The sequence below is a fragment of the Heteronotia binoei genome, chromosome 17, assembly GCF_032191835.1.
Source record: "Heteronotia binoei isolate CCM8104 ecotype False Entrance Well chromosome 17, APGP_CSIRO_Hbin_v1, whole genome shotgun sequence".
Taxonomy (NCBI): Eukaryota; Metazoa; Chordata; class Lepidosauria; order Squamata; family Gekkonidae; genus Heteronotia; species Heteronotia binoei.
The window spans coordinates 26275089-26299883 of NC_083239.1; the positions used below are offsets into that span (position 1 = coordinate 26275089).

The 24795-nt window shown below is 42.7% G+C and overlaps 1 protein-coding gene across 12 annotated transcripts in view; it reads left to right on the forward strand.

The window, feature by feature from the left end:
* PTPRU (protein tyrosine phosphatase receptor type U) overlaps positions 1 to 24795 on the forward strand; it is a 495642-nt gene that overhangs the window by 361898 nt on the left and 108949 nt on the right. For 8 of the 12 annotated variants that reach the window (XM_060257887.1, XM_060257891.1, XM_060257888.1 and 5 more), the window contains exon 15: positions 13204 to 13233. The exons of the other annotated variants lie outside the window; for them this stretch is intronic. In XM_060257887.1, coding sequence (XP_060113870.1) covers positions 13204 to 13233 — 30 coding nt within the window. The remainder of the gene's footprint in view (positions 1 to 13203; positions 13234 to 24795) is intronic. 12 annotated transcript variants of the gene reach the window in all.

A 24795-nucleotide genomic window follows, 5' to 3' on the forward strand; every position in this document is an offset into this window, starting at 1 on the left:
CGGCCACAAGTATAGCCACCTTCAAGAGGGGTTTAGATAAAAATATGGAGCACAGGTCCATCAGTGGCTATTAGCCACAGTGTATGTGTGTATATAAAATTTTTTACCACTGTGTGACACAGAGTGTTGGACTGGATGGGCCGTTGGCCTGATCCAACATGGCTTCTCTTATGTTCTTATGTTCTTAAAATACAAGATTTTGGAAAATTGGCAGGACTTTATGTTAATAAAGAAAAATCAAACCTTTTATGTAAAAATATGCAAGTAAATAAACAAAAGGAATTACAGAGATTAACGGGATGTAAAGTTACCTCTAAAGTGAAATATTTGGGTGTGGAAATAACAATGAAGAACATTGGTTTGTTTAAAAATAATTATGAAAAGTTATGGCGTAAAATGGATGAAGATATAATAAAGTGGAGCAAGCTTCATTTGTCATTGCTTGGTAGAATAGCTGCAATTAAGATGAACATTTTGCCGAGAATAATGTATTTATTCCAAACTATTCCGATTATGAAAGACAGTAAACAATTTAATAAATGGCAAAAAAAGATTTCAGAATTTATATGGGCTGGAAAGAAACCAAGGATTAAAATGAAAGTTTTAATAGACACTAAAGAAAGAGGATTCCACTTACCATATTATATCATGAAGCAGTTTGTTTAGTGTGGATAAAAGATTGGGTGACGATATTGAATAAATAACTTTTAACGTTGCAAGGTCATGGAAATAAATTCGGCTGGCACACTTATATGTACTATGGGAAGAAAAAGATGGATGGTTTTTTCTCTCACCATTACTTAAGAAATAATCTGCTAAATATTTGGATGAAGTATAAGAAATATGGCGATGAGAGAAAACCACTATGGATAGTGCCAGCAGAAGTAATAAAAATAACAGCTGAGTCAGGAGAGGGAAAATGGATGTCATACAATCAACTATTAAAAATACAAAGTGGTAAAATAGAGTTGGAAGCTGCTGAGGAGCTGAATTATAAATATGATTGGTTTCAAATGCAACAAATAAAGAGTTTGGTGGAAAGTGATATTAAAACTGAAGGAATAAGACTAGAACAAACAGAAATGGAAAAAGTTCTGCTTGGAGATAATGAAAAATTAATTTCGAAAATCTATAAGTTACTTTTAAAATGGTCTACGGAAGATGAAGTAGTGAAATCTCAAATGATTAAGTGGGCAATTAATGTAAATAAAGAAATACAGATGGACACATGGGAATATTTGTGGAAGAACTCTATGAAACTCTCAACATGTCAGAGTATTAAAGAAAATTGTTTTAAAATGATGTACAGATGGTATATGACTCCTAAAAAGTTGGCAAAGATGAACAATAAGATGCCAGATAGATGTTGGAAATGTAAAAAAACATGAAGGTTCTTTCTACCATATGTGGTGGACTTGTGAAAGAGCGAAAAAGTATTGGCAGGTTTTTCAACAAGAGATTTCTAAGATCTTGGGATATGAATTTAACAAAGTTGCAGAGACTTTTCTGTTGGGATTACAAATGGAAAAATTTCCAGAAGAAGATAGAACTTTAATCTTGTACTTGCTCTCACCTGCTAGGACATTGTATGCGCAGTTGTGGAAGCAAGAAAAAATACCAGAGAAATGGGATTGGATTGTAAAAGTTATGACATGGAGTGAAATGGACAAGTTAACAAGAACCTTAAGAGACTGATTTAGAAGTATTTAAGATGAAGTGGAAAAAGTTCAGAAGATACGTAGAAAAAGAGTGGAAAATAAAAGGACATTGGACATTTTTTTTGATAATGACTAATTACAAGAGGGAGGAGGATATTAATTTTGATTCTTATTAATTAAGGGTACCTTTAATATTAAGATTTTAAGTATATAACACCAGCGGGGGTCAAGTAACGGGGGGAGGGGTGGGTAGAAAGTAATATATGGGATAGGTAAAAAAAGTAATTATTAATGATGTAAGAAATTGAAATTTATTACCATATGTTACTAATAAAATTGTTTGAAACAAAGAAGGGCATTTGCAAAATCTGCTGTCCTATAAGCATGCAAAGCAACTGATCTGTCTCTCAGGCACAATATCTTGTCTGTAAAAGCCATATGTGTGGACAAGTGTTCCTAGCAGTGTTTTAAGTATCCCATGTCTGTCTCTTTTTGTCCCTGGAGAAAATGGCTGCTGGAGGAAAGATGGTGTCTCGAACAGATACTCTGATGTGATGCTTCTGTTTATCCCATGCCCACCCCCTTCTCACAGATGAAAGTAGGATATTCTTCGGATGCACCCGTGTTCATATCCGTGATTACCCTTTCTCTCATCTCACACTGTCAAGTGCCTTTCACCACCTGGCCATGTTCATTTACTCTGCAGTAGCTTGTCCTGTGCTGATTTAGAAGCCGCAAGGGTGTTTGTTCTTTGAGTTAAAGTTATGTTAGAGAAACATAACCGCCGTGCATTACATTATCAACTGATCAAAATCAACCTCCCCAGCTGCAGAGGATGAAACGAGAGACTGTTTGTGCATGTCAATGCATATGCTGTAGAATCAGGCTGCATCTCATACCCCTCTCAGAGATCTAACTGCTTCAGACCAGTGTCAGTGAGGACTGAGCCTGGAAGGATAGGACTTGAACAAATGTTTAGCAAGGTAGAAAATATGGGTCCCAAGGGAGAAATATGGGTCTGATATGGGGATGTATTTAGCAAGGTTAAGAGTTAGAAAACAGGGACTGCTGCTAACAGATAGAGATCATTGGAGAAGGTATGGTATATGTGGATTTAAGAACTTGTTGCTGAGCAGATCCGTAGAGGTTAACAAGTGAACAGGATGGGACTTAGCAAAAAGGCCTTTGTCACACAGAAGAGGGAAGCTGTATCACAGGCAGGGCTTTTTTGTAGCAGGAACTCCTTTGCATACTAGGCCACACCCCTCTGATGTAGCCAATCCTCCAAGAACTTACAAGGCTGCTATTAAGGGCCTATTGTAAGCTCTTGGAGAATTGGCTACATCAGGGGTGCGTGGCCTAATATGTCAAGGAGTTCCTGCTACAAAAAAAGCCCTGGGATTGCTTCTCCTGGCTTGATCTTCCCCTTCTTCTCCAATCTTCATCTCAGCATTTATTAAACATCCCTGGTTCACAAACTGTCCACTGTGTGTCAACAAGAGTGAAGGTCTTCTCAGTAATGGCCCCCATCCCATGGAACCAGCTGCCTGAAGAAATGCGTGCCTTGGAGGACCTTCCTAGGTTCCACAGGGCATGCAAAGGTGCTCTTTTTGAGGCAGTGTTTGGGTGATTGTGATCCACCAAGGCAGCTGATATGCTTCAGCTGCATCTTTACCATTCATGAATCCTACCCTTTTTGATAGTGGATAGCTTTTAATGAGAATAGATTTTTAACTTTTATATTTAAAAAGTTTATTTATTGTATCTTTTGTCTTGTTTTTGTCAGGTGTATTGTATATGCTGTTAGCTGAATCTCATTTGGCAGAGTTCAACCTTTCTGTACCCAGTGATTTCAATATAGGACTGGTGGTTACCAGGTGGCTTTCAGGCATAGGTCAGACAGCTGTCTGTCAGGAATTTTCTAGGTTTGGATTTCCTACTGGTCTTGCATAGCCCGTAATCCTCCTTGTTTTAATCTGTTAAATGTTAGAGGTTGGGGAAGGGCTGTGGCTCTGTGGTAGAGCATCTGCTTGGCATGCAGAAGGCCCCAGGTTCAACCCCTGGCATCTCCAGCTAAAAGGACCAGGCATTAGGTGATGTGAAAAACGTCTGCCTGAGACCCTGGAGAACTGCTGCCAGTCTGAGTATACAGTGCTGACTTTGATAGACCCAGGGTTTTTTTTTTTGTAGTAGGGACTCCTTTGCATATTAGGCCACAACCCCCTGATGTAGCCAATCCTACTGGAGCTTACAGTAGGCCCTGTACTAAGAGCCAAGCTTTTGGGGGATTGGCTGTATCAGGGGGTATGGCCTAATATGCAAAGGAGTTCCTGCTACAAAAAAATCTCTGGACAGACAAATGGTCTGATTCGTATGAGGCAGCCTCATGTTTTCATCTGACTTTCTCCTCTCTCCCTTGACCTAACCCAGCATATAGGGTTGCAGTGATGACAGGAGAAGGAAACTGTGTTTGCAACCCTTAGCTCATTGGTGGAACTTTCAAGAAAGTGATGGATGCTGAGAGAATCTTTGTAAAGCAGACCTGCTGTCTCTGGTTTCTAGACTTTCTCAACTGTTTAAGTAACTAGGCAGCCTCTCTCTGTGCTTGAGTAAAAGCTGTTTGGCTGATCTAGTTTTAAATGTCACAGTTGATTCATCTGCCAATTGCGTTTCCTGATGTGAGAGTTTTCATCCCCTTTCCTGAATCCAAAGCGTAAACAAGGAGCAGGTGGCTGCTCTTTGTGCTAAAGCAATTCTTGGCCACCCCGAGTGCCCTCCTTCTTCCACCCAACAATTTTGTATTTGGTGTGTGATTGATGTAGAAAGTTGGTAAGGTTGTTAATGAATGAAGGGAGGGCAAGGAGAACCCAGGCTCCTGCTTTCATCTCACCTGAATTAGATCTTTTGAAAACGAAGATGGAAAATCAGTAAATGTGGTCAATTGCTTTCAAATCCATCAACAAGTCTGAGGTTTTTGCATTTGCTTGAAGTTTCTCTTCAAGTTTAATTTAAAAAATAGTATTTGTATTGTATCTTGGCTTTTCTTAAGGGGACAGTGTTGGATGTGACCCATGATCTAGTGCAGCAAAGCTACTATTATCTTCTTATGTGGTCAGTCGGTCTGTCGGTTGGTCTGTCTGTCTACATATTTATACCCCACCTTTTCTCACAGTTCATGATAGCTTGTAATAATAATACTCCTACATTTCAGTTATTGGTACAATTCCTACAGCCTGTGGGTTTGAAAGGGTGGTTAGTAAAAGAATTTAAAAAACCACAAATGAGCCACAGAGCAGCCCTGTTCACAAACTGCAGGGAACGCACTTATGATCCATACCCAGTGTGCAGTGGAGGTTTCTTTAATAGTGCATGAAGTAATGCCTGCATTGCATTCAATGTGTGCACAGTTCAATGTGTGCTTCAAACCTCTTATTTATCCAGGTTCTGGGCTTCAGTGTCATTTGTAAAGTGAACATGTGTTGGCTCTTTCTTAGAAACAGATGTACACACGGAAATGTAGACCATACATGCCTTCACTGTAACACGTGACCTGGACTCTGGATGATAAAATTTGTCCTTCAGTGTCTTCAGTGACTCCAGGTGAACCTCATTTTTGTGCTGGGAAGGGATGGCAAACCCTGTTCTTTTTGCTTGTACAAAGCACCCAAGAATGCCCACTCTCTGTATTATTTGATCACACAGAAACTCAAATATGAGATTCACTGTTCTGACTCTGTATAGTACAAGAAGTCAAGTGTCTGCATAGTGCCAGCTCATTCTGAGGATGCTCAAAGTTCACCTTGCAGCCCAGTATATTTCTCGACTGGATTTTTGCTTCTGGTCAGCCATTTTAGGACATTTAGTTTCCCTACAAGATGCCAGAGCTCCTTCAGCATTTCTCACATACCTGCGTGCTGATCAGCATCTGCTGCTTTCTTTTTTTAATGTTTGCACCTACAGTGATGCAGGCTGTGTGAATAAACTGCACCGTCAGGGAAAGGGAGGTGTTCAGAATAAGCTTTCTGCCATTGGGCTTGCAGCATTCTCTTTCGGAAAGAGCATGAGAAAACACCCAGGTGGAGCACCTGTTTTGCATGCAGAAGGTCTCAGGTTAATTCTTTCCAGGGAACATGCTCACAGATTGGGTGGGATCACACATGAACATGCAAAAGCTGCCTTCTGCTTAGCTGGACCCCTGATCTATCAAGGTCTGTTGTGTTTGTTCTAACTGGCAGAAGCTCTCCAGGGTCTCAGGTTTGGGTTGGTCACATATCCCTACTACCTGATAGTTTGAGCTGGAGATGCTGGGAATTGAACCCGGGACCTTCTCCAAGGAAGACATATGCCCTGCTGCAGCCCATCCTTGTCAAGGCATTTCTTCTAACTTCACTATCCCATTCCAGGTCCCTCACCCTGTCCTTGGAAGTTCACTAGTTTGGTGTAGGAGAGCCAGTTTGGTGTAGTGGTTAAGTGTGCAGACTCTTATCTGGGAGAACCAAGTTTGATTCCCCACTCCTCCACTTACAGCTGCTGGAATGGCCTTGGGTTAGCCATAGCTATCACAGGAGTTGTCCTTGAAGGGGCAGCTGCTGTGAGAGCCCTCTCAGCCCCACCCACCTCACAGAGTGTCTGTTGTGGGGGGGAGAAGATGTAGGAGATTGTAAGCCGCTCTGAGTCTCTGATTCAGAGAGAAGGGTGGGGTATAAATCTGAAGTCTTCTTCAAGACCCTCCCCCACTAATGCAGAAGCAGTATTTGCAGGATTAAAGCAAGCTGTAGGAAGGCTCCATTTCACAAATGCAACTGTACTGGTGGTGCAGCGGATCCAGACAAATGTCTTTTGAAAAATGATACACGCAATTTGTTGTTCTCCTTGCAGTGTATTAATGGCAGAACCCTAATAGTTGGGCTAGGGATGGGTCATCATTTTAAAAACAGGCCTGTTATAATAGAGAGGAAAGGAACAGGAATTGTTGGTCCTAGCCTCAGATATCTGGCGTCAGTATAAGCCAAGGAGGTTATTAGCCTGGCAAAGAAAGAACATGGGATGGAATCCCAAAAGATACAAAATAAATCACTGGAGCTTCATTGATTTGATGCTTTGATTGATTTGGAGAGCTTTTTAGCCACTGGATGGACAGAAATGAAATAGATCAAGCGAAGTCTTGGTGTAGCTCTCCTAATTTGTACTAGAAGAGGATTCAGGGCCCACGGCCACATTTTTACGATTCTACCCTATTGTCAGATTTATAGTGTAACAAATTCATGGCTATCCCGTCGTTCTCCTACTTGTCCTCCGGCATGGATATTAACATATGAAGCTGCTTTTTACTGAATCACCCCCCTGGTCCATTAAGGTCAGTATTGTTTACTCAGAAGCTCTCCAGGCTGAGGTCTTTCCCATAAATACTGCCTGGTCCTTTTTTAACTGGAGATGCCAGGGATGGAACCAGGGACCTTCTGCATGCCAAGCATATGCTATACTAGTGAGCACCTGTTTTACACACAGAAGGTCTGGGGTTTGTTCTTCCCAGGGAACATGCTCACAAATAGGGTTGGATCACACATGAACATACAAAAGCTGCCTTCTGCTGAGTTGGACCACTGGTCTATCAGTCAGTCAGTCAGTCAGTCAGTCAGTCAGTCAGTTTATTGCGGCTCTAGGCCAATCGACAGCAACAACACAACTCATCAATAACAGTACAACACAACACCAAGTTGAAATATAACGTAACAATATAAAACTTGTACATCCATCAAAGTGGTAATAAAATTAGCTGACGTAGGCAACACTTAACTAAAAGCATCTTCTTTCAAATACAGACAGCATTAAATTTCTTCCTGTCGAGGTCGGTAACATATAGAAACTTAGCAAGATCCAAAGAAAGTTGATCACTCCCATCCCCTAAGAGGAAGTAAATGGTTTGGGCCTGATTTAAAGATTCAGCTAGCATTAGATGGTTCCGCAAAAGTCTGTACCTTGCCTCTGTATGGAAAAGACAGTTCAGAATAAGGTGGGAAACCGTATCGACCTCCTCCAGGCCGCACGGACAGATCCTGTCTTCTAACGGGATCTTGTGGAAACGGCCCCTCAGTACTGCTGTGTCCAGAATGTTCAGGCGTGCCAAGGACAGCATCCGCCTGATCTTAATTGGCTGTATCTTTTCTAGATACCTGGCACATTTAAGGTCACTTGTAAAAAAGGTTGGGATATACATCCCCCCAACTTTGGCCAGAGATTGTTTTAACTCCAATTCCAGTAATCGGTCTCTGATAATTTCTTTTGCCCCGTTCTTGAACATGAGGGCTAGGGAATCAATATTCAGATCACATTCCTCTAATTTGGAATTTAATTTCCTCAACCAATTGCTGACAAATGAGTCGTAGAAGATTTGGTGTACAATGTCATCCGGATTGGCCGGCACTCTTAAAAGGAGACTCAAACCTCTATTCCACATTACTGTGGAGAGGCTTGGAAGCCCCGTTTCCAGCCTGTTTGCAATAGATGAGGCATATTTTGGCACCTGAAGGATACATCGTACAAACTTCGATTGAACCATCTCCAATTTGGTTATTTTGTTATACAGGAAAATCTCAGCTCCGTACATTAATTGGGGTATAACCTTAGCGTTATAAACCTTAATCGCCGCTAAGGCGTTATAAGCGCCCTTGGAGGTGTAAAACTCCTGCAGAGCGAGCGCCGTGCGTTGGGCGTTACAGTGTACGTTTTCAATGTGCCCTTGGTAAGATCCTGTGTGATGAAAAACAACCCCCAGATATTTGTATGTTTTAACTTGTTTCAGTTTTTCATCATTAAAACGCCAATTCATTTCTCTAAATCTTTTGGTGAAGACTATAATTTTAGACTTGTCCCTGTTAACGACTAGATCTGTGTCCAGACAAAAGAGGGAAAGCATCTTAAGCGACCTGCGTAAACCGACTTGGGTTCTTGACAGTAGTAACACGTTGTCTGCATACATCAAGATGGGCACAGCAATCTTCCCAATCTTAGGGGGATGCAGACCGGGGTCAGTAAAATACCCTACAATGCTATTAATATATAAATTAAAAAGTTGCGGGGCTAGTATACAACCTTGTTTGACACCTTTACTTGTTTGAATTGGATGTGTCAGATGACCTTGAGGTGTGCATTTTACCTGCATACTAGAATTTTCGTACAGTTTCATCATGAGGAATAAAAGTCTACGGTCAATTGATGTACTGTACAGTTGGCGCCACAGCTTGTCCCTTGGAACAGAATCAAAGGCTGCTTTAAAATCTATAAACGCTGCATATAAACGAGAACCCTTTACTGCAGCCTGCTTATCGACTAGGAATTTCAGTATTAGCACGTTGTTCAAGTGAGAACGATTACTTCTAAAGGCTGCTTGTACATTTGCCAGGATGTGATTTTCTTCCATCCAAGTTGTTAATTTCTCCCGTAGGTGCAAGGCATATAGTTTTCCCATAATATTTAAAAGGCTGATTGGCCTATAATTTTCAGGCTTCTCTCTCCCGCCTTTCTTATATATAGGAGACACTATGGCCTTGCTCCATTCCTCTGGCAATTTACCTGTTTCGTCTATAAAGGTAAATAGGGAAGCTAGAACAGGCGTCCACCAGTCCTGGTATGATTTTATCAGTTCTATCCGGACACCATCCGACCCTGGGGCTTTCCCACTTCTAATCTGCTTTATCAGCAGTTCAATTTCTAAACAGGTAACCGGTTCCCACTTAGGGCAGTCTGTTAACTCTAGCTGTAATGGAGGGGAAACTTTGGAGTCTAGCCCGGCATTATATAGCTTACTAAAGTGGATCTCCCACTCTTTAGGGCTAATAAAATTCTTAGGACAATAGGGACCTTTCCGTTGTAACCGGTTTAATTAAGACTGGTCTATCAAGGTCTGTCATGTTTGTTCTGACTTGCAGAAGCTCTCAGGTTTGTGTTGGTAACATATCCCTACTACCTGATCTTTTGAGCTGAGCATGGCCCATACCCATATTTGGGTTATTTTACTTTTCCCCACATTTTGATTCTTGCCACACATTACAGTGTTATTGTATGGCATTGGTAGATGGTGGGAGGTCTTTGCGTAGACATTTAAGGGGGATTTTGTGCCCCCCCCTCAATATGGATAAGCTCTTTTCTGCAAATAGGGCTGTTTTGAGGAAAACTGTATGGAGAACCCAAATATTCCACCCTAAATCCCTTGGAGGAAAATCAGGATTATTAGATAAACAGAGGGGACATGTCTGAAGACTGACCCCTCATGGGGCCAAGTAGGAACGGGGGCAAACTCCGTTTCTTACATTTCTGTTTATTTGTGAAAATGTTACATGAGCACACCTGCATGTACAGTTCTTGGCAGAGTAGTGGGTACACAACTGCATTCATAGACTCCAATTATTCCTGTTTGCTTGGGATAGTCCTGATTTCTAATGTGGGCCTCTTTTTTTTGCCTTGTTAAGAATCCCGTCTTGTGCTTCATTTGTCATTCTTTAAGCTTCAGCTTGCTCTCTCTGCAGGGTCTCTGGCACTGATATAGCTGAGTACAGGGGTGATGTGTCCTATCTCTAGTGGATGTGGATGCGAATGCATGCACATGAATGCTAAGGCGCCATGTAGAGCCCAGACTGCCATTTCGCACAGGGCAGATGCCGCATTATATTTTACAGTGATGAGGAGCATGTTATCAATCAGTTACAGATTTTGCTTGATAATAGATGTTAACCAGAAGAGCTGCATGTCTTGGCTTTCAAATACATGGAAAACAAGCTGTGGCAGAATAAAGTAATACAATAATGTAGAGTCTTTACAGACACACTGTAAAACTGAATTTAAAATATACCTTAAAATGCTGGCCCTGAATATTCTTGGGCATTCATGAGTATTTTTGGAATTTTTTGGGACCTCATTTACTAAAAAGTCCTGTATACTGCTCAGATACTTGAATATATCCAGAAAATACTGAAAAGGTATTTTTTGGGTATATGTTTGGACCTGAACTATCTGAGCACACATCCCTACTGGCTTGGATCTTCCCTGCAATTTCTGAGGGCAAAAGGATTTCCATCTGCGAAAGAGCAACCTCCTTTTTCCAATTGCAACCCAAAATAACTCCCCAAATTGCTGTTCCTGGGGATGGGAGGCACCCAGGAATACCTTGGGAGGGGGAATTGCTGTATTACTGCTGATGCCAACAGATATATGTGTATTCAGGCCTCGGATTCAGTGGGAACTCACAGGAGCATAGCTTCTGAACCTTTCTGAGAGTTCCACTATCGGTGCGTGTGTGTGCAGAGGGAGGAATAGAGAACTGTACAAGAGTATACTCCGGAAAGGAGAACCACACACCAGCACCTAGTATAAAAGCAGTGTATTTACAATATATATATATACAGTGCAACTAGGGCGGTGAATATTCTTAATCTGCGTGACAAAGTGCTCCGCCAGGATCCACCTCTCGACTGAGAGAAATACAGGTTGGCATCACAGTCCTTATATATACAAGTCAGCCAATCACGGCAGTCCATATAGTTGCTGACTTCAGCAGGTACTTTCCCTTAGTCACAGTCCAGCCAGAACCGGCTTGCTGACAAGGTTAATCTGACCTGACCCGTCAGATAGATCCACCTGCTTCTTTGTTGCTCCTGTCATGCTGTGGAAGGAGGACTCAATACATCAACATCCACCTCCTCCTTCTGAGAGTTCCATCTCCTTGTCCATTGAATAGTATGTGCAGTTGCATAAGAACATAAGAACATAAGAGAACATAAGAGAAGCCATGTTGGATCAGGCCAGCGGCCCATCAAGTCCAACACTCTGTGTCACACAGTGGCAAAAAATGTTATATACACACATACACTGTGGCTAATAGCCACTGATGGACCTGTGCTCCATATTTTTATCTAAACCCATCTTGAAGGTGGCTATACTTGCATAAGAATCCATGGATGAGCTCCACCACCTATTTTTCTACAAAATGACCCCTGTGTGTATAGATCAATAAGGGTAGCCATATTAGTCTGTCTGAAGCAGTAGAAAAGAGCAAGAGCCTAGTAGCACTTTAAACACTAACAAAATTTGTGGCAGGGCATGAGCTTTTGTGTGTCACTGCTCACTTCTTCAGGTATCTGAAGAAGTGAGCCATGACTTACTAAAGCTTATACCCTGCACAGATTTTGTTAGTCTTTAAGGAGCCCCGGGGCACAAAGTGGTAAGCTGCAGTATCACAGTCCAAGCTCTGCTCACAACCTCAGTTTGATTCTGGCGGAAGCTGGGTTCAGGTAGCCGGCTCAAGGTTGACTCAGCCTTCTATCTTTCCAAGGTCAATAAAATAAGTACCCAGCATGCTGAGGGTAAAGTGTAGATAACTGGGGAAGGCAACGGCAAACCACCCCATTAAAAGTCTGCCAAGAAAACGTTGTGATGTCACCCCATGGGTCGGTAATGACTCAGTGCTTGCATAGGGGACCACCTTTACCTTTTAAAGGTGCTACTGGGTTCTTGCTCTTTTCTACAGATGTGTGTGCGTGCGCGTGCACGCGTGTGCAATTAAGCAGAAGTTATTTGCCATTGCTTTCCTCTGCAAAGTCTTACTTGGTGGTTTCTCATCTGAGATCTGATGAGATGGGGCTATACTGTATCATTGCACATCCCAGTTATTGTATACAGGAACTGAAAAAAAAAAAGAAGTGAAGGTGTATGTTTGTGCTGTTGCCCACAAGAGTTATTTTCTGTTCTGATACAAGTTCATATAAATTTAATGCTCTCCATGGCACAACTTTGGTTACAGTTAGCTCTGCAGTGTTATCCCTGGAGCTTTTATATAGCCATTATGAGGATAAAAAGTCATTTCCTAAATAGATTTGTCCCAAAGTCAGATAGGCATAGATGCCTTTCCTACTTTGCCTCTGTGTTAGAAAGCTGGTAGGCTGAGTTTGGTTGTGAGACGTCTTCAGATGCAGTTCCCACCCTAAATGAAAGATGTCAGAATGTGAGCATGGAAAAGCATGGAAAAACTTGCACTTTCTACCCACCATTGTTCCACCATCCTAATTTTATGCTTTCAGCCACATCCGTGTTTGAAAGGTAAGAACCAGCTTGGTTTACGCTTGCAGAGAGTGCCTGCTCCCCATGTCAACTGGAGCCTCTCTGTTTCACTCTTTGTGCGGCAATCCAGAGCAGCAGATCCATGTTGTCCATTGGGTTTGTCTAAAATGTTCCTGAAGTTTGATGTTGTGTGAAGGTATGGATAGGAGAGAGACCTCTTTGGCATCCTTGCCCTGAAGCTTTAGTTCAGCAGGTAACCTTGCTTGTCCTCACACTGGCAGTGAGCATGTCAGAAAGCTGTTTCCCATCTCTGGCCACTTGCTTCCTCAGTCCCTTTTCCCTTCCTCCCTCTCTCTCCCAACCCCCCCTCTTCTTCCCTTGCATGGACAATGCCCTGGTGTCACTCCAGATATCCCCACTTCCCCTTCATTATTGCTGAGAAAAAGCTGCTTATGCAATATCTGCTGTTTCTCTTTGTTTGCACGCTTGCCAGGAGGAACTACTATTCCTATTCCTATTACCCGTAAGTAATTCTCATTCACTCGTGCTTGCTCGGCCGTTTGCTGCTCCAGCGAGTTCTGTTCCTTCTCCCATTAACCGTTCAAGTACCTTTTCTTTGGGCTTATGGGGAAAGTGCTTCTTAAATCATATGTAGGTACTCCTCCCAGAACAAGAGTTTGTAGCCAGAGGGTATCGGGACCCAGGATTGTGTTTAATGAAGCTAGAAATATCAAAAAGTGAACATAGTTACCACACTTCATTGAATTAAATCAGACTGGGGATATACCTATAATACAGATTTTAGACATCTGAAATATATCAATGCTCTGGTTTGGTTTCTCCCACCCCCCAAAAACAACAACAACAAAACCCCCCACCTTAGTGCAGAGCTATGTGCATGCACAATTCTGTGCAGATTTTTGTTCTTCCAGTCCCTGTAGGTTGCTTCCCCATCTATATGTTAACCATGTGCACTTGTTTGCAAATTCTACAGAACAGCAATCATAGGTGGTGATCACACATTCTAACAGCTTCAATCCATTCTCAGTGCACTTTCCTACTGGATTTTACTGTGCGAACTGGCAAAATCAAGTTTGAAAGTGTACTGAAAGTGGATTGAAACTACATTATTTAGCATGTGTGATCACAGCCTTAGTCAGGTATACTACAATTCTTCAGTGGCGCCATGTTTTGCCAATGCAGACAGTGATAAAAGAACTGCAAACACGGGTTTTTTTTTACAAATGGTTCTGTTGTGATGTGAACACCTGTACCTTATACTGATGGTCTAGCTGGCAATGGCTCTTCAGGGTTCTAGGTGGAGAAAGGTCCTTCCCTTCCTTCAGCCACAGGTCCTCAAGGAAGATGCCAGGAATTAAACCTGGGACTTTCATTTGCAAAGCTCTGTCTCTGAGCCACAGTCCCTGTCTTGAAACACTTTGGGCCAAACAACATATTACATTTTTAACAAATGGAGTCTGGGTTCTTCAAGCCCAAGGTAGCTTTCCCTGCAGCTATAAAGCAACCCAGACCTAACTCATTGAAAAAATAACAAGTAGTTTGGCCCGTGGTGCGTATGCTTTGGTAAAACATCAGAAACAAAGCAACCCGATTTGGTTTTTTTCTGCAGTGTTTTATCAGTGCACATTTGTGTATTAATATTGTAAAAGAAAGAAAGCTGATGAGCTGAAGTCATTGCAAGCTGATGCAGTCTGGCAAACTGCATTTCTTCCTATCTCAGAATTGTAGAAACTTTCCTAATCAAGCTGGAATGAAGGAAAAATGGAACTTTCCACACTGAGTGGATTTCTAGATCAATTAAGCAAGAGACCCAGGAAAACCCATTTATCCCTAAATTGTGTCTTCCATCTCACTGTACTGAATCAGTTTGGGAATAGTTGCATGATGCATGAGAGCATGAGAAATGCTTGCTTTATAAGGTAGGGGTCATGTTCTTTCCCAAACCAGCTGCTTGCGTTCCTTTAACTAGAGGTGCCAGAGATTGACCTTGGGACCTTCAACATGCAAAAATGTGCTAAACTTGAACTTCAGTCTAGATAATGGAGAAATAATTACCCAATCAAGGAACTTTTTGGAGATCACTAATTCGTAGGGTCTTGCCATAAGTCAGAAATGACTTGAGGGTGCATAAAACACACAGAGTAGGGATTGGTTATGAAAGTGCAGGTAAATTAAGTCAGCAAAGATCATACGAAGCTGCTCGATATTGAATCAGACCATCAGTCTTGGCCAATCTACCTCACTGTTGTACACTTGGATGGCAAACAACTCTGAAAGATTTAGGCCAGAGGTGGCCAAACTTTGGCTCGGAAGCCACATGTGGCTCTTTCACACATATCTGTAGCACTCAAAACCCCCATCAGCTGGCCTAGAGAAGGCATTTCTCTCTTTAAATCACTTCTCCAAGCCAAGCCAGCTGTCGGCTTGGAGAAGGCATTTAAAGTTAAAGTTACTTTCTTTCTACCTCTCCTTCCTTCCTTCCCTCCCTCCCTCCTCTCAAACATCTGATGTTCATGTCTTTTGTGGCTCTCAAACATCTGACATTTATACTATGTGGCTCTTATGTTAAGCAAGTTTGGCCACCCCTGATTTAGGCAGTCCCCCCCCCCCCCCGCTTCAGTTTTGCTTCCTGAGTTTTCTGAACAGGAGATACTAGAAACTGACTCTGGGCCCTTGTGTACTCTGGACTAGAGAGCTGAACCCAATGTTCTTAAGGGAATCTGTCTTGTCTAAACTGCTGAGCCGTGACCAGCTCCTGAAGACGGTGGATAGATGTTCCAAACAATTGTTTATTTTTGACGCTGATATCTTACCACTCTTTTCTTGAGCATCTACTTAAGTAGTTCCCATGACAGCAGGTTATGGCCTGTCAGTTAATTGTATCAGCCGTAGTACAGGATAAGGAGAACAGCACATGACAAGGTGCTTCGGGCTTATCAGCAAGAAAACCTTGAAATACATCAAAGCAACCCTGAACCAACTTTGTTGAGTGTTTGTTCCCTGCAGCATTCTGGTTTTGTGAAGTTGCCCATGCCGTATGCTTGAAAACCTCCCAAGCCTGAGTGAGAAGGGAACATGGTGACACAAGTTGGGGCATTCACAAGAGACTTTACCGGAACCCTTGGCAGGAGCTCATAGCTCACTGGGAGATTCCATGTTTTGCATGCAGAAGCTCCAAGTTTAAAATTGGTCCATGGGTTTAAAAAACAAACAAACACTACCCCAATATCATACCCCAGATCTGATTTGCTTAGCTTTAAAACAGAAATGCTCAGATCCCATTATGGATCTTCTGCATCTCTTCAAGCAGTTTGTGGCAAGGGAGGGGAATTTAGATTGGACAAACGGCATGGGGGGAGAGGTGAAATGCCCCTTCTTCAAATGTCATTCCCCTGATTCAGTGACCCCAACCCTATTCGGGCACTGCTTATAGCTTTTAAAAATAAAATAAAACGGGAATAAAATAAAACAGTGACTTCTGACTGTTCTTTCCCAAACCAGCTGCTTCCATTCCTTAACTAGAGGTGTCAGAGATTGGCCTTGAGACCTTCAACATGCAAAAATGTGCTAAACTACTGAACTTCAATGGCTCTCCGCTCCCTTGCTCAGGGAGATCTAGTGCTGGAAGAACCCAGATTAACAGGTTTGAGTCCAGCAGCACCACAGAGAGTGGGAAGATTTTCAGGGTATAAGCTTTTGAGAGTCAAAGCTCCCTTCCTCGGAGGCCAGCTTTGAGTCTTGAAAGCTTATTCCCTGAAAACCAGGTGTGGAATTCTAGCAGGAGCTTCTTTGCATATTAGGCCACACATGATATCGCTCACACTACACAATATACTTTGCTTAGGGTTGCCAACCTCCAGGCTGTACATTGTTTAGATGAGGACTTTTATAGTTTTAATCAGGGTTGGAATTCTAGCAGGATCTCCTTTGCATATTAGGCCACACACCCCTGATGTAGGCAGTCTTCCAAGAGCTTACAAAAAAGAGTCTTGTAAGCTCTTGGAGGATTGGCTACATCAAGGGTGTGTGACCTAATATGCAAAGGAGCTCCTGCTAGAATTCCACCCCTACTGAAAACCATAAAGTGCTCCTGGACTTATCTCTAGCTGTTCTACAGCCAGTCAACATGGCTGCCCTCTGAAAGGTTACAAGTGCAACTCTAAAGACGGTTCAACTCTTTGGAGGCCATTGACTGGTTAAAACTTCACTCCATCCACCCCTGAGGCTTAGGGTGGTACATTTGCAGGAGGTGTTGACTTGGTTGGTTTGATTCTTCCCCCTCCCACTGCTCTCCTAACTGCTGGAAATGTTCTTGCAAATGTTCCGGCGGCTGGAACTCTTTCGGCATTGTTTCTGTAATTGATTTTACTGCTGCGAGTTTCCCAGAGATGATTTTTTGAAGGCTGCTGCTTCAATGTTTGAGTGCTGGTTCTCCTGTTTTATTGACAGCTTGTTTGATTGTCAAGATGGAAAGCTGCCTCAGGGGCCTCTGTGTTGAGAGTTATGGGACATAAATATTTTAAACAGATAAATAAAAAAAAAGCGCCCAGGACTACTTCGTATGCTGTTTCAGAGGGTTTCTGGCAAGCTCCCGGGGCTACAGCAGGAAGGAGGGAGTAGGAAACCTCGCTGAGTGGGAAGAATGCACATTTCCTTGGATACAAGCCAATAAAATTAGCATACAAAAACTACATCAGAAGTGTAGCATCAATGAAAGCTGTGACTCTCTGCGATGCAGCACAGCATCCCTAACAGTGCAGTCCTGAGGAGATTTACACCGTTCTACATCAGTTGAAGTCAGTAGAAGAGTGTAATTCTTTTTAGGATTGCATTGTAAACCTCTAACAATCCTGACTCCAGTCAATAGAAGGAAGTTGCTCTGTACAGATAACACCAGAACAGCCACTTCACATGTCACAAAATCTTCATGTCCCTTGTGGATTTGGGTGCCAGATGTGCCATGCTTGGAGCTGTACAAGTCCAGTTTGGAAGAGGTTTGTGAAGATATAGTGGTTCAACCTCCTTCCTATGCATTTTCCTGGCCTGACATGGTCCCAGGAAGCTGCTATTTGTCCCGCTGGGAAAACCTGTCTTTAGCTTATCAGTAGAGCCCCATGGTGCAGGGTGGTAAGCTGCAGTATCGCAGTTCAAGCTCTGCTCACAACCTGAATTTGATCCTGGCAGAAGCTGTGTTCAGGTAGCAAGTTCAAGGTTGACTCAGCCTTCCATCATTCTGAGGTTGGCAAAGTGAGTACCCAGCTTGCTGGGGGTAAAGTGTAGATGACTGGGGAAGGCAATGGCAAACCACCATGTAAAAGGTCTGCTGTGAAAACATCATGATGCGACATCACCCCAGAGTTGGAAACAACTGGTGCTTGCACAGGGGACTACTTTTACCTTTTTACATGTAACTCTTCCCAGTGGGGTGAATAGTAGCTCTCAGGTGCTATTTAAAATCAAGATTATAGTGTGTGTAGGGACTTAAGTCCCATCTTCCCATACATCCTTACTCACCTGGGAACCTCCCACTGTTGTCCCCTAAGCACCAAGAATATAGAGCATCATATTCCCCAGTGCAACCCAAACCCGTGAATCTGGCTGGAGTTCTTCCGGAGATGGGAGACTTTTATTTGAGCCAGAGCCCTGGCCAAGCCAGCCAAAGTGGTGCTCTGGTGTGCTCCAGCTAAAAAACCCCAAACCCCTGACTGTCCCAGACACGGTGTTACATTTATACCTTGTGGCAAATAGCCACTGATGGACCTCTGCTCAATATGTTTATCCAGTCTATGCTTGTAGCCACCACCACTTCCTGTGGCACTGAATTCCACATGTTATTTATGCTTTTGGGTGAAAAAGTACTTTCTTTTGTCTGTTATAAATCTACTGTTATTAATTTCATTGCGTGCCTATGAATTCTTATATTGTGAGAAAAGAAAAGTACTTCTTTCTGTACTCTTTCTCATGCATAATTTTGCAAATCTCTATCATGCACCCCTTAATTATCATTTCCCCAAGCTAAAGAGCCCTAACCTCTTTAACCTTTCTTCATAGGGAAGGTGTTCCATCCCCTTAATCATTTTAGTTGCCCTTTTCTGCACCTTTTCTGATGCTACAGTGTATTTTGAGGTGCAGTGACCTGAAATGTACACAGTATGAAAAATGAGACTGCACCATGAATTTATACAGAAGCATTATGATACAGGCTGATTTGTTTTCAGTCCCCTTCCTAATAATCCTCAGCATAGCATTTGCCTTTTTTTTAAATTGCAGTTGTACCCTGAGTCAACATTTCCAGTGAATTATCTACCACAACTCTTAAGATCTCAGTTACAGCCAGTTTGGACCCCATCAACATATATGTATAGTTGAGATTTTTATCTTCAGTGTGCATTACTTTGCATTTGCCCACATTGAACCTCATTTGTCCTGTTGATGTCCATTTGCCCAGGCTCAACTGACCCCTCTGGAGAACCTCACAGACTTCCCTGGTCCTCTTCGTACTGCCTTAAAGGCAGGCCTCGGACTCAGTGAGAGCTCACAGGAGCCCAGCTCCTGAATCTTTCTGAGAGTTCCACCTCCTCTGTCTGAGAGTTCCACCTCCTTGTCCATTGAATAGTATGTGCAGCGGCATAACAATCCCTGGATGAGTTCCACCACCTATTTTTCAACAAAATGACCCCTGCTTAAAGGCATAGTGTCATTCACAAACTCAGCCATTTTACAGTTTATTCTCAACTCCAAATCATTAATGAAGTTAAAAAGCACTGGACCTAGTACTGAGTCCTATGGTCCCCCACTGTTTAGCCCCTTCCACTTTGAAAACTGTGCATTTATACTCACTTTCTTTTTCCTGTTAATTAACCAGTTTTTAATCCACAAGAGGACTTGTTCCATTATCCCATGACTGCTGAGTTTGCTGTTTACTTAGGAGCAGGGGTCGTTTTGTAGAAAAATAGGTACTCCTTTTACCCTTTGCCTCCATGGCTGGTTTTCTCTTCTAATCTATTTGAATAAATTTTTATTGTTGGTCTATGATTTTTGCAATCTGTTCCTCATAGTCCCTTGTTGTCTGCCTGATCACCGACTTGCATTTTATTTGCCAAAGCCTGTGCTCCCTTTTATTTACCTCACTTGGACTAACCCCACCACTTAAAGGAATCCTTCTTAGCTTTTACTGCTTCCATTACTTTGTTCGTTAACCATGCCAGCCTTTTCTATACCTATTCATGTCTTTCCTGACCTGCGGTATGTATTTTATCTGAGCTTCCAGTAGTTTCTCTCCAAAGCTTCCTGAAGGGATTTGACCCTACTTACCTTCTCTTTCATTTTCTTCTTCACAAGCCCTCTCATTTGAGAGAAGTTAACCCTTTTCAAATGAAATGTGGTTGTGTTGCTCTTTCGGAGCAATTCCCTATTTACATAACTGCTAAACTTAATAGTCTCATGGGCACTATTCCCAACTGCTGCTATCATGTTTACATTTCTCACAAGGTCCTGAGCATTACTTAGGACCTTGTCCAGGATTGCCTCTCCCCTGGTAGGTTCTGTGACCATGTGCTTCATGGCACAGTCACTGAAAGTATCTTGAAACCCAGCCTCTTTCTCCAGACTTGAACACAGGGTAGTTAAAGTCACCTATTAGAACACATTTAGTTCATCTAGCTGCTTTAGGGTTGCCAAGTCCAATTCAAGAAATATCTGGGGACTTTGGGGGTGGAGCCAGGAGACTTTGGGGGTGGAGCCAGGAGACATTGGGGCGGAGCCAGGAACAAGAGTGTGACAAGCATAATTGAACTCCAAGAGAGTTCTGGCCATCACATTTAAAGGGACAGCACACCTTTTTAAATGTCTTCCTTCCATAGGAAATAATGAAGGATAAGGGCACCTTCTTTTGGGGCTCATAGAATTGGATCCCCTGGTCCAATCGTTTTGAAATTTGGGGGATACTTTGGGGAGAGGCACTAGATACTATATTGAAAATTTGGTGCCTCTACCTCAAAAAACAGCTCCCCCAGAGCCCCCGAAACCTCCAGATCAATTCCCCATTATACCCTATGAGAAGACGTTTCCCTCTCCACCCCCCTCCCCCCCGCCCCCCCCCCCCTTTCTGGGAAATCTGATGCAGGAGACAGAACTCACTCACCTCCGGAGGTGCAAAGGCACATGGTCCTTTGGGGGCGTGGCTGGGCTCCCCTCCCTTCACCGGCCAGCTGACTGGGGGCGGGAAGCAGCCTGAGAAAACGGAAGAGCTCTGGCTGCTGCGATCGGGGCTGGGTGGGAAGGGCTGCTGTTCTCCCCCTCCCCCCCGCTTTCCCTTTTATGGCCAGCGGGAGGAGGAGGCTCCAAATCGGGGGTCTCCAGGCCTAGCGGGGGATTTGGGACCCCTAAGCTGCTTTCCTTAATTCTTTGCTGTTTTTAAATCATCCTCTAACCTTTGATCTGGTAGGCAGCAACAAACTCCCGGGGTTAAGTGTTCCATTTGGGCCCACCATTTCCACCCATAGCGTTTCTGTAAGCAAATCTATTTCTCTTAGATTCTCAGTTTTACTGGACTGTATACCTTCTCTGACATACAGAGCCATGCCACCTCCAACCCTTGTGTGGTAAAAATACTTATGATAAAATCAAACAAATCTGTAATAGTGTTTTATGAATACATTTATACATATTGATGAATATTGTAATTTTGCAGTCAATCATCATGGTGTTTGGTCTTATAATATAGCTCCTCTGACACTAAGCATTCCAGTGCCCTCATTTTACCTCAGACACTTCTAATATTTGCATATAAACATCTGTAATTCCCCAGACATGTTAGGCCCACAACTTTCCTCCTATGGCTTCTAGACATTGCCAGGCAGTCAGTATCGTTTGTCACTCTCTCAGTGGCCAATCCTAATCCCTTTAAAACAGTAACCACTACCCCTTCTTAGAGACGGACCATCCTGAACCAGGGACCATTTAATCTCCTGTTTTTAAGATTTACCTTAAAAACTCCTCTGTCACTTTTTGATTTTAAGTTCCAGAAGCCTGGTTCCTTCTTAGGAGAAGTGGAGGCCACCTCTTTTCTACAGGTCCTGCTTGTTCCAAAAAGCATCCCAGTGCCTAACAAACTTAAACCCTTCCTCTCTACTCTATCATCACATCCACACATTGAGACTCCTAATTTGTGCCTGTCTAGCTGGCCCTGCACCTGGAACAGGCAGCCTTTCTGAGAAGGCTCCCTTGGATGTCCTGGCCTTGAATCTCCTGCCTAGTAGTCTAAATTTTTCCTCCAGGACCACACAACTACATTTCCCTACATTGCTGGTGCCAACATGTACTATGACCATTGGCTCCTCCCCAGCACTGTCTACCAGTCTATCTAAACCATCCATAGTGTTGCACTAGGCAAGGAAGTTACCATGCAGTCAGTATGAGGGTTCCCAACACATCTCTCTACATGCCTAAGGACTGAATCACCAACTACTAAGAGCCTCCATCTCTACCTGCCTAGGGATCATTCCTTGGTGTGAAAGGATACCTGTTCACCAACTGTAAAAAGGGTCCATTCTGAGGAAACATTCCCCCTTTCTTCAACACGATGCCCTGTTCCCCATGCTCCCTGGCAGAGGTGGGACTGCCCTTCCTGGAGTGGGACACATCTATCAAGTCCTGGATGGTTTCTCCATGATCGTAACTGATAGTCTCTGCTTCTCCAGGTCAGCTATTTGGCCTCACAGTTAAAATTAATTCCCTGAGAACCTGGATTTCCTTGCACCAAGCACACACCCATGACTTCTGTCCAGCTGGCAAATAGTCATATATATTGCATTCTATCTTCATAATTGCTTTTTAAAAGATACCTTATTAAATAAATTTCCTATTTATGTAGATCTGTTTGTGGAAAGTGCACTTACCCTTTTAGGGAAGTTGAGAGAATAGTGCCCTGGCTTTCTCACCTTGCTGCTGAACTCGCACATCTGCTAAACTCACTGGTTTATTCCCGTGTTCCAGACACTTTGTCACTGGAACTGTGTGATCTCAGCACTGGTGCAGGGCCTGCTACCTCAAAGAGCTGGGGCCTGTTTAGGGCAAATCTCTACACCCCACTGGAGCCAATCACACTGACTGGGAGCTAACCAATAACGGAGGATGAGTGAATCAGCCCTTGGTTTATTAATAATAGTTATTACTGAAAGGGAGCTGCTCTGACAAGAGCTCTCTTTCCCAGGCTGCCTTTTACTTCAAATGCTAATTTAATTTCAAATGTTAATTTAGCCATTCTGGACTTGGATTAAAGGTGACTAGCTGAATAGCTTCAGCAGTTACAGGAAGTAGCTAACTGCTTGTTTTCTTGTGTGTGGGGGAAATACCTGTTCTCTAAAGAATGTGAGGATTAGTTTAACATTTTAGATTTAATTTAAAATTGGTTTCCTTGTTTTTTAAGCCCTAGCTGTATTTAAACCCTATCTGCAATTTGTTTGGTTATTTGCGGTTTTTTATTTTGTTTTCCTTTTCTTGTTAAAAAAAAAGCTTGCCTAAGGTTTAACCTTACCTGTTAACTCACTATCCCTACCCTCTGATATTAGTACTTTAAAGGTGTAATAAAGTTTAAAAGTGCTATTAGAGCCTAAAATAGTCCTGTGACCTCACTATTAATCCTTGTCCTTTTCATGACCCTTTGTTTAACTCTTCCTGTATTTCTGTAAAACTAGATAAGAACCTCAGAGCCTGTTTTGAACTAAAATTATCTACACCTGAGTACAGCTACAACAAAAGTAACATTAGAATGAGGCAAGAAAATTAGAACAGAACTAAAATTAGAACTAAAATTAGCTACACCTGAGTAGTTTGAGCACCTACAACACTGAGAATACATATACATTATATAGCAGCTTCTCCTTGCTTGTCTGCTAAACTCACCTGTTTATTTCCAAAGTAACACTTTGTCACTGGAGTGGGATTTGATACCTTGCAGAGCTGTATTGAAACCCTAGAGGGTGAGGTAATACCTGTAGATTTGGGGGTGGAGCCTGAGAAGACTGGGATTCAGGGATGGGACATATAATGCCATAAGAGTCTAGCTTTCAAAGTGACCATTTTCTCCAGATGAGCTAATCTCTGTTGCCTGGAGATCAGTTGTAATCCTGGAAAATCTCCAGTTACCACCTGGAGATTGGCAACCCTAGAATTAAGCTCAAAGTACAGATCTAGAGCATATCTGGTAGACTGTAGAGGACTTTTTAATGTATGTATTGGCCCTCTCTCATCTTATGGTAGCTGTGCCCCCATGGCGCAGAGTGGTAAAGCAGTAGTACTGCAGTACTGTGGTCTGAACTCTCTGCTCACAACCTGAGTTCGATTTCGGTAGAAGCTGGATTCAGGTAGCCGGCCCAAGATTGACTCAACCTTCCATCCTTCCGAAGTTGGTAAAATGAGTACCCAGCTTGCTGGGGGGAAAGTGTAAAAGACTGGGGAAGGCAATGGCAAACCACCCCGTAAAAAGTCTGCCGTGAAAACGTTGTGAAAGCAACGTCACCCCAGAGTCAGAAATGACTGGTGCTTGCACAGGGAACCTTTCCTTTCCTTTTCCATCTTATGGTAATGGTAGTTTGGCTTCTTGCTTTATATTAGGAAAGATTTAGAATTTGTCATCCCTATTATTTTTGCTCTCACGCACCCCCATTTCAGTCCCAGGTCTTCCTATCTCATGATTATTTATTTTTATGGAATTGTCTGCTTCCATTGTTCCCCTGCAGAAATCAACACATTTTTCAACATTACATGAGCCTCAATAAATCTGTGTCATAGATTATACACATATTATAGCATAAATGATATGGTACATGCAAATACCATATATATTTTTTATAAAACCTAGCAGGCTAAGGGTAAACAATGGGTGTATCTCTGCATCGGTGATGAGCAGGAGAATATACCAGTTGGTGGTTCGGTGTTGCACTACTTAGCAACCCACAGGGCTTTTTTTGTCGTAAGAACTCTTTTGCATATTAAGCTATAACCCACTGATTTAGCCAATCCTCCCAAGAGCTTACAGGGCTCTTATTACAAGGCCTACTGT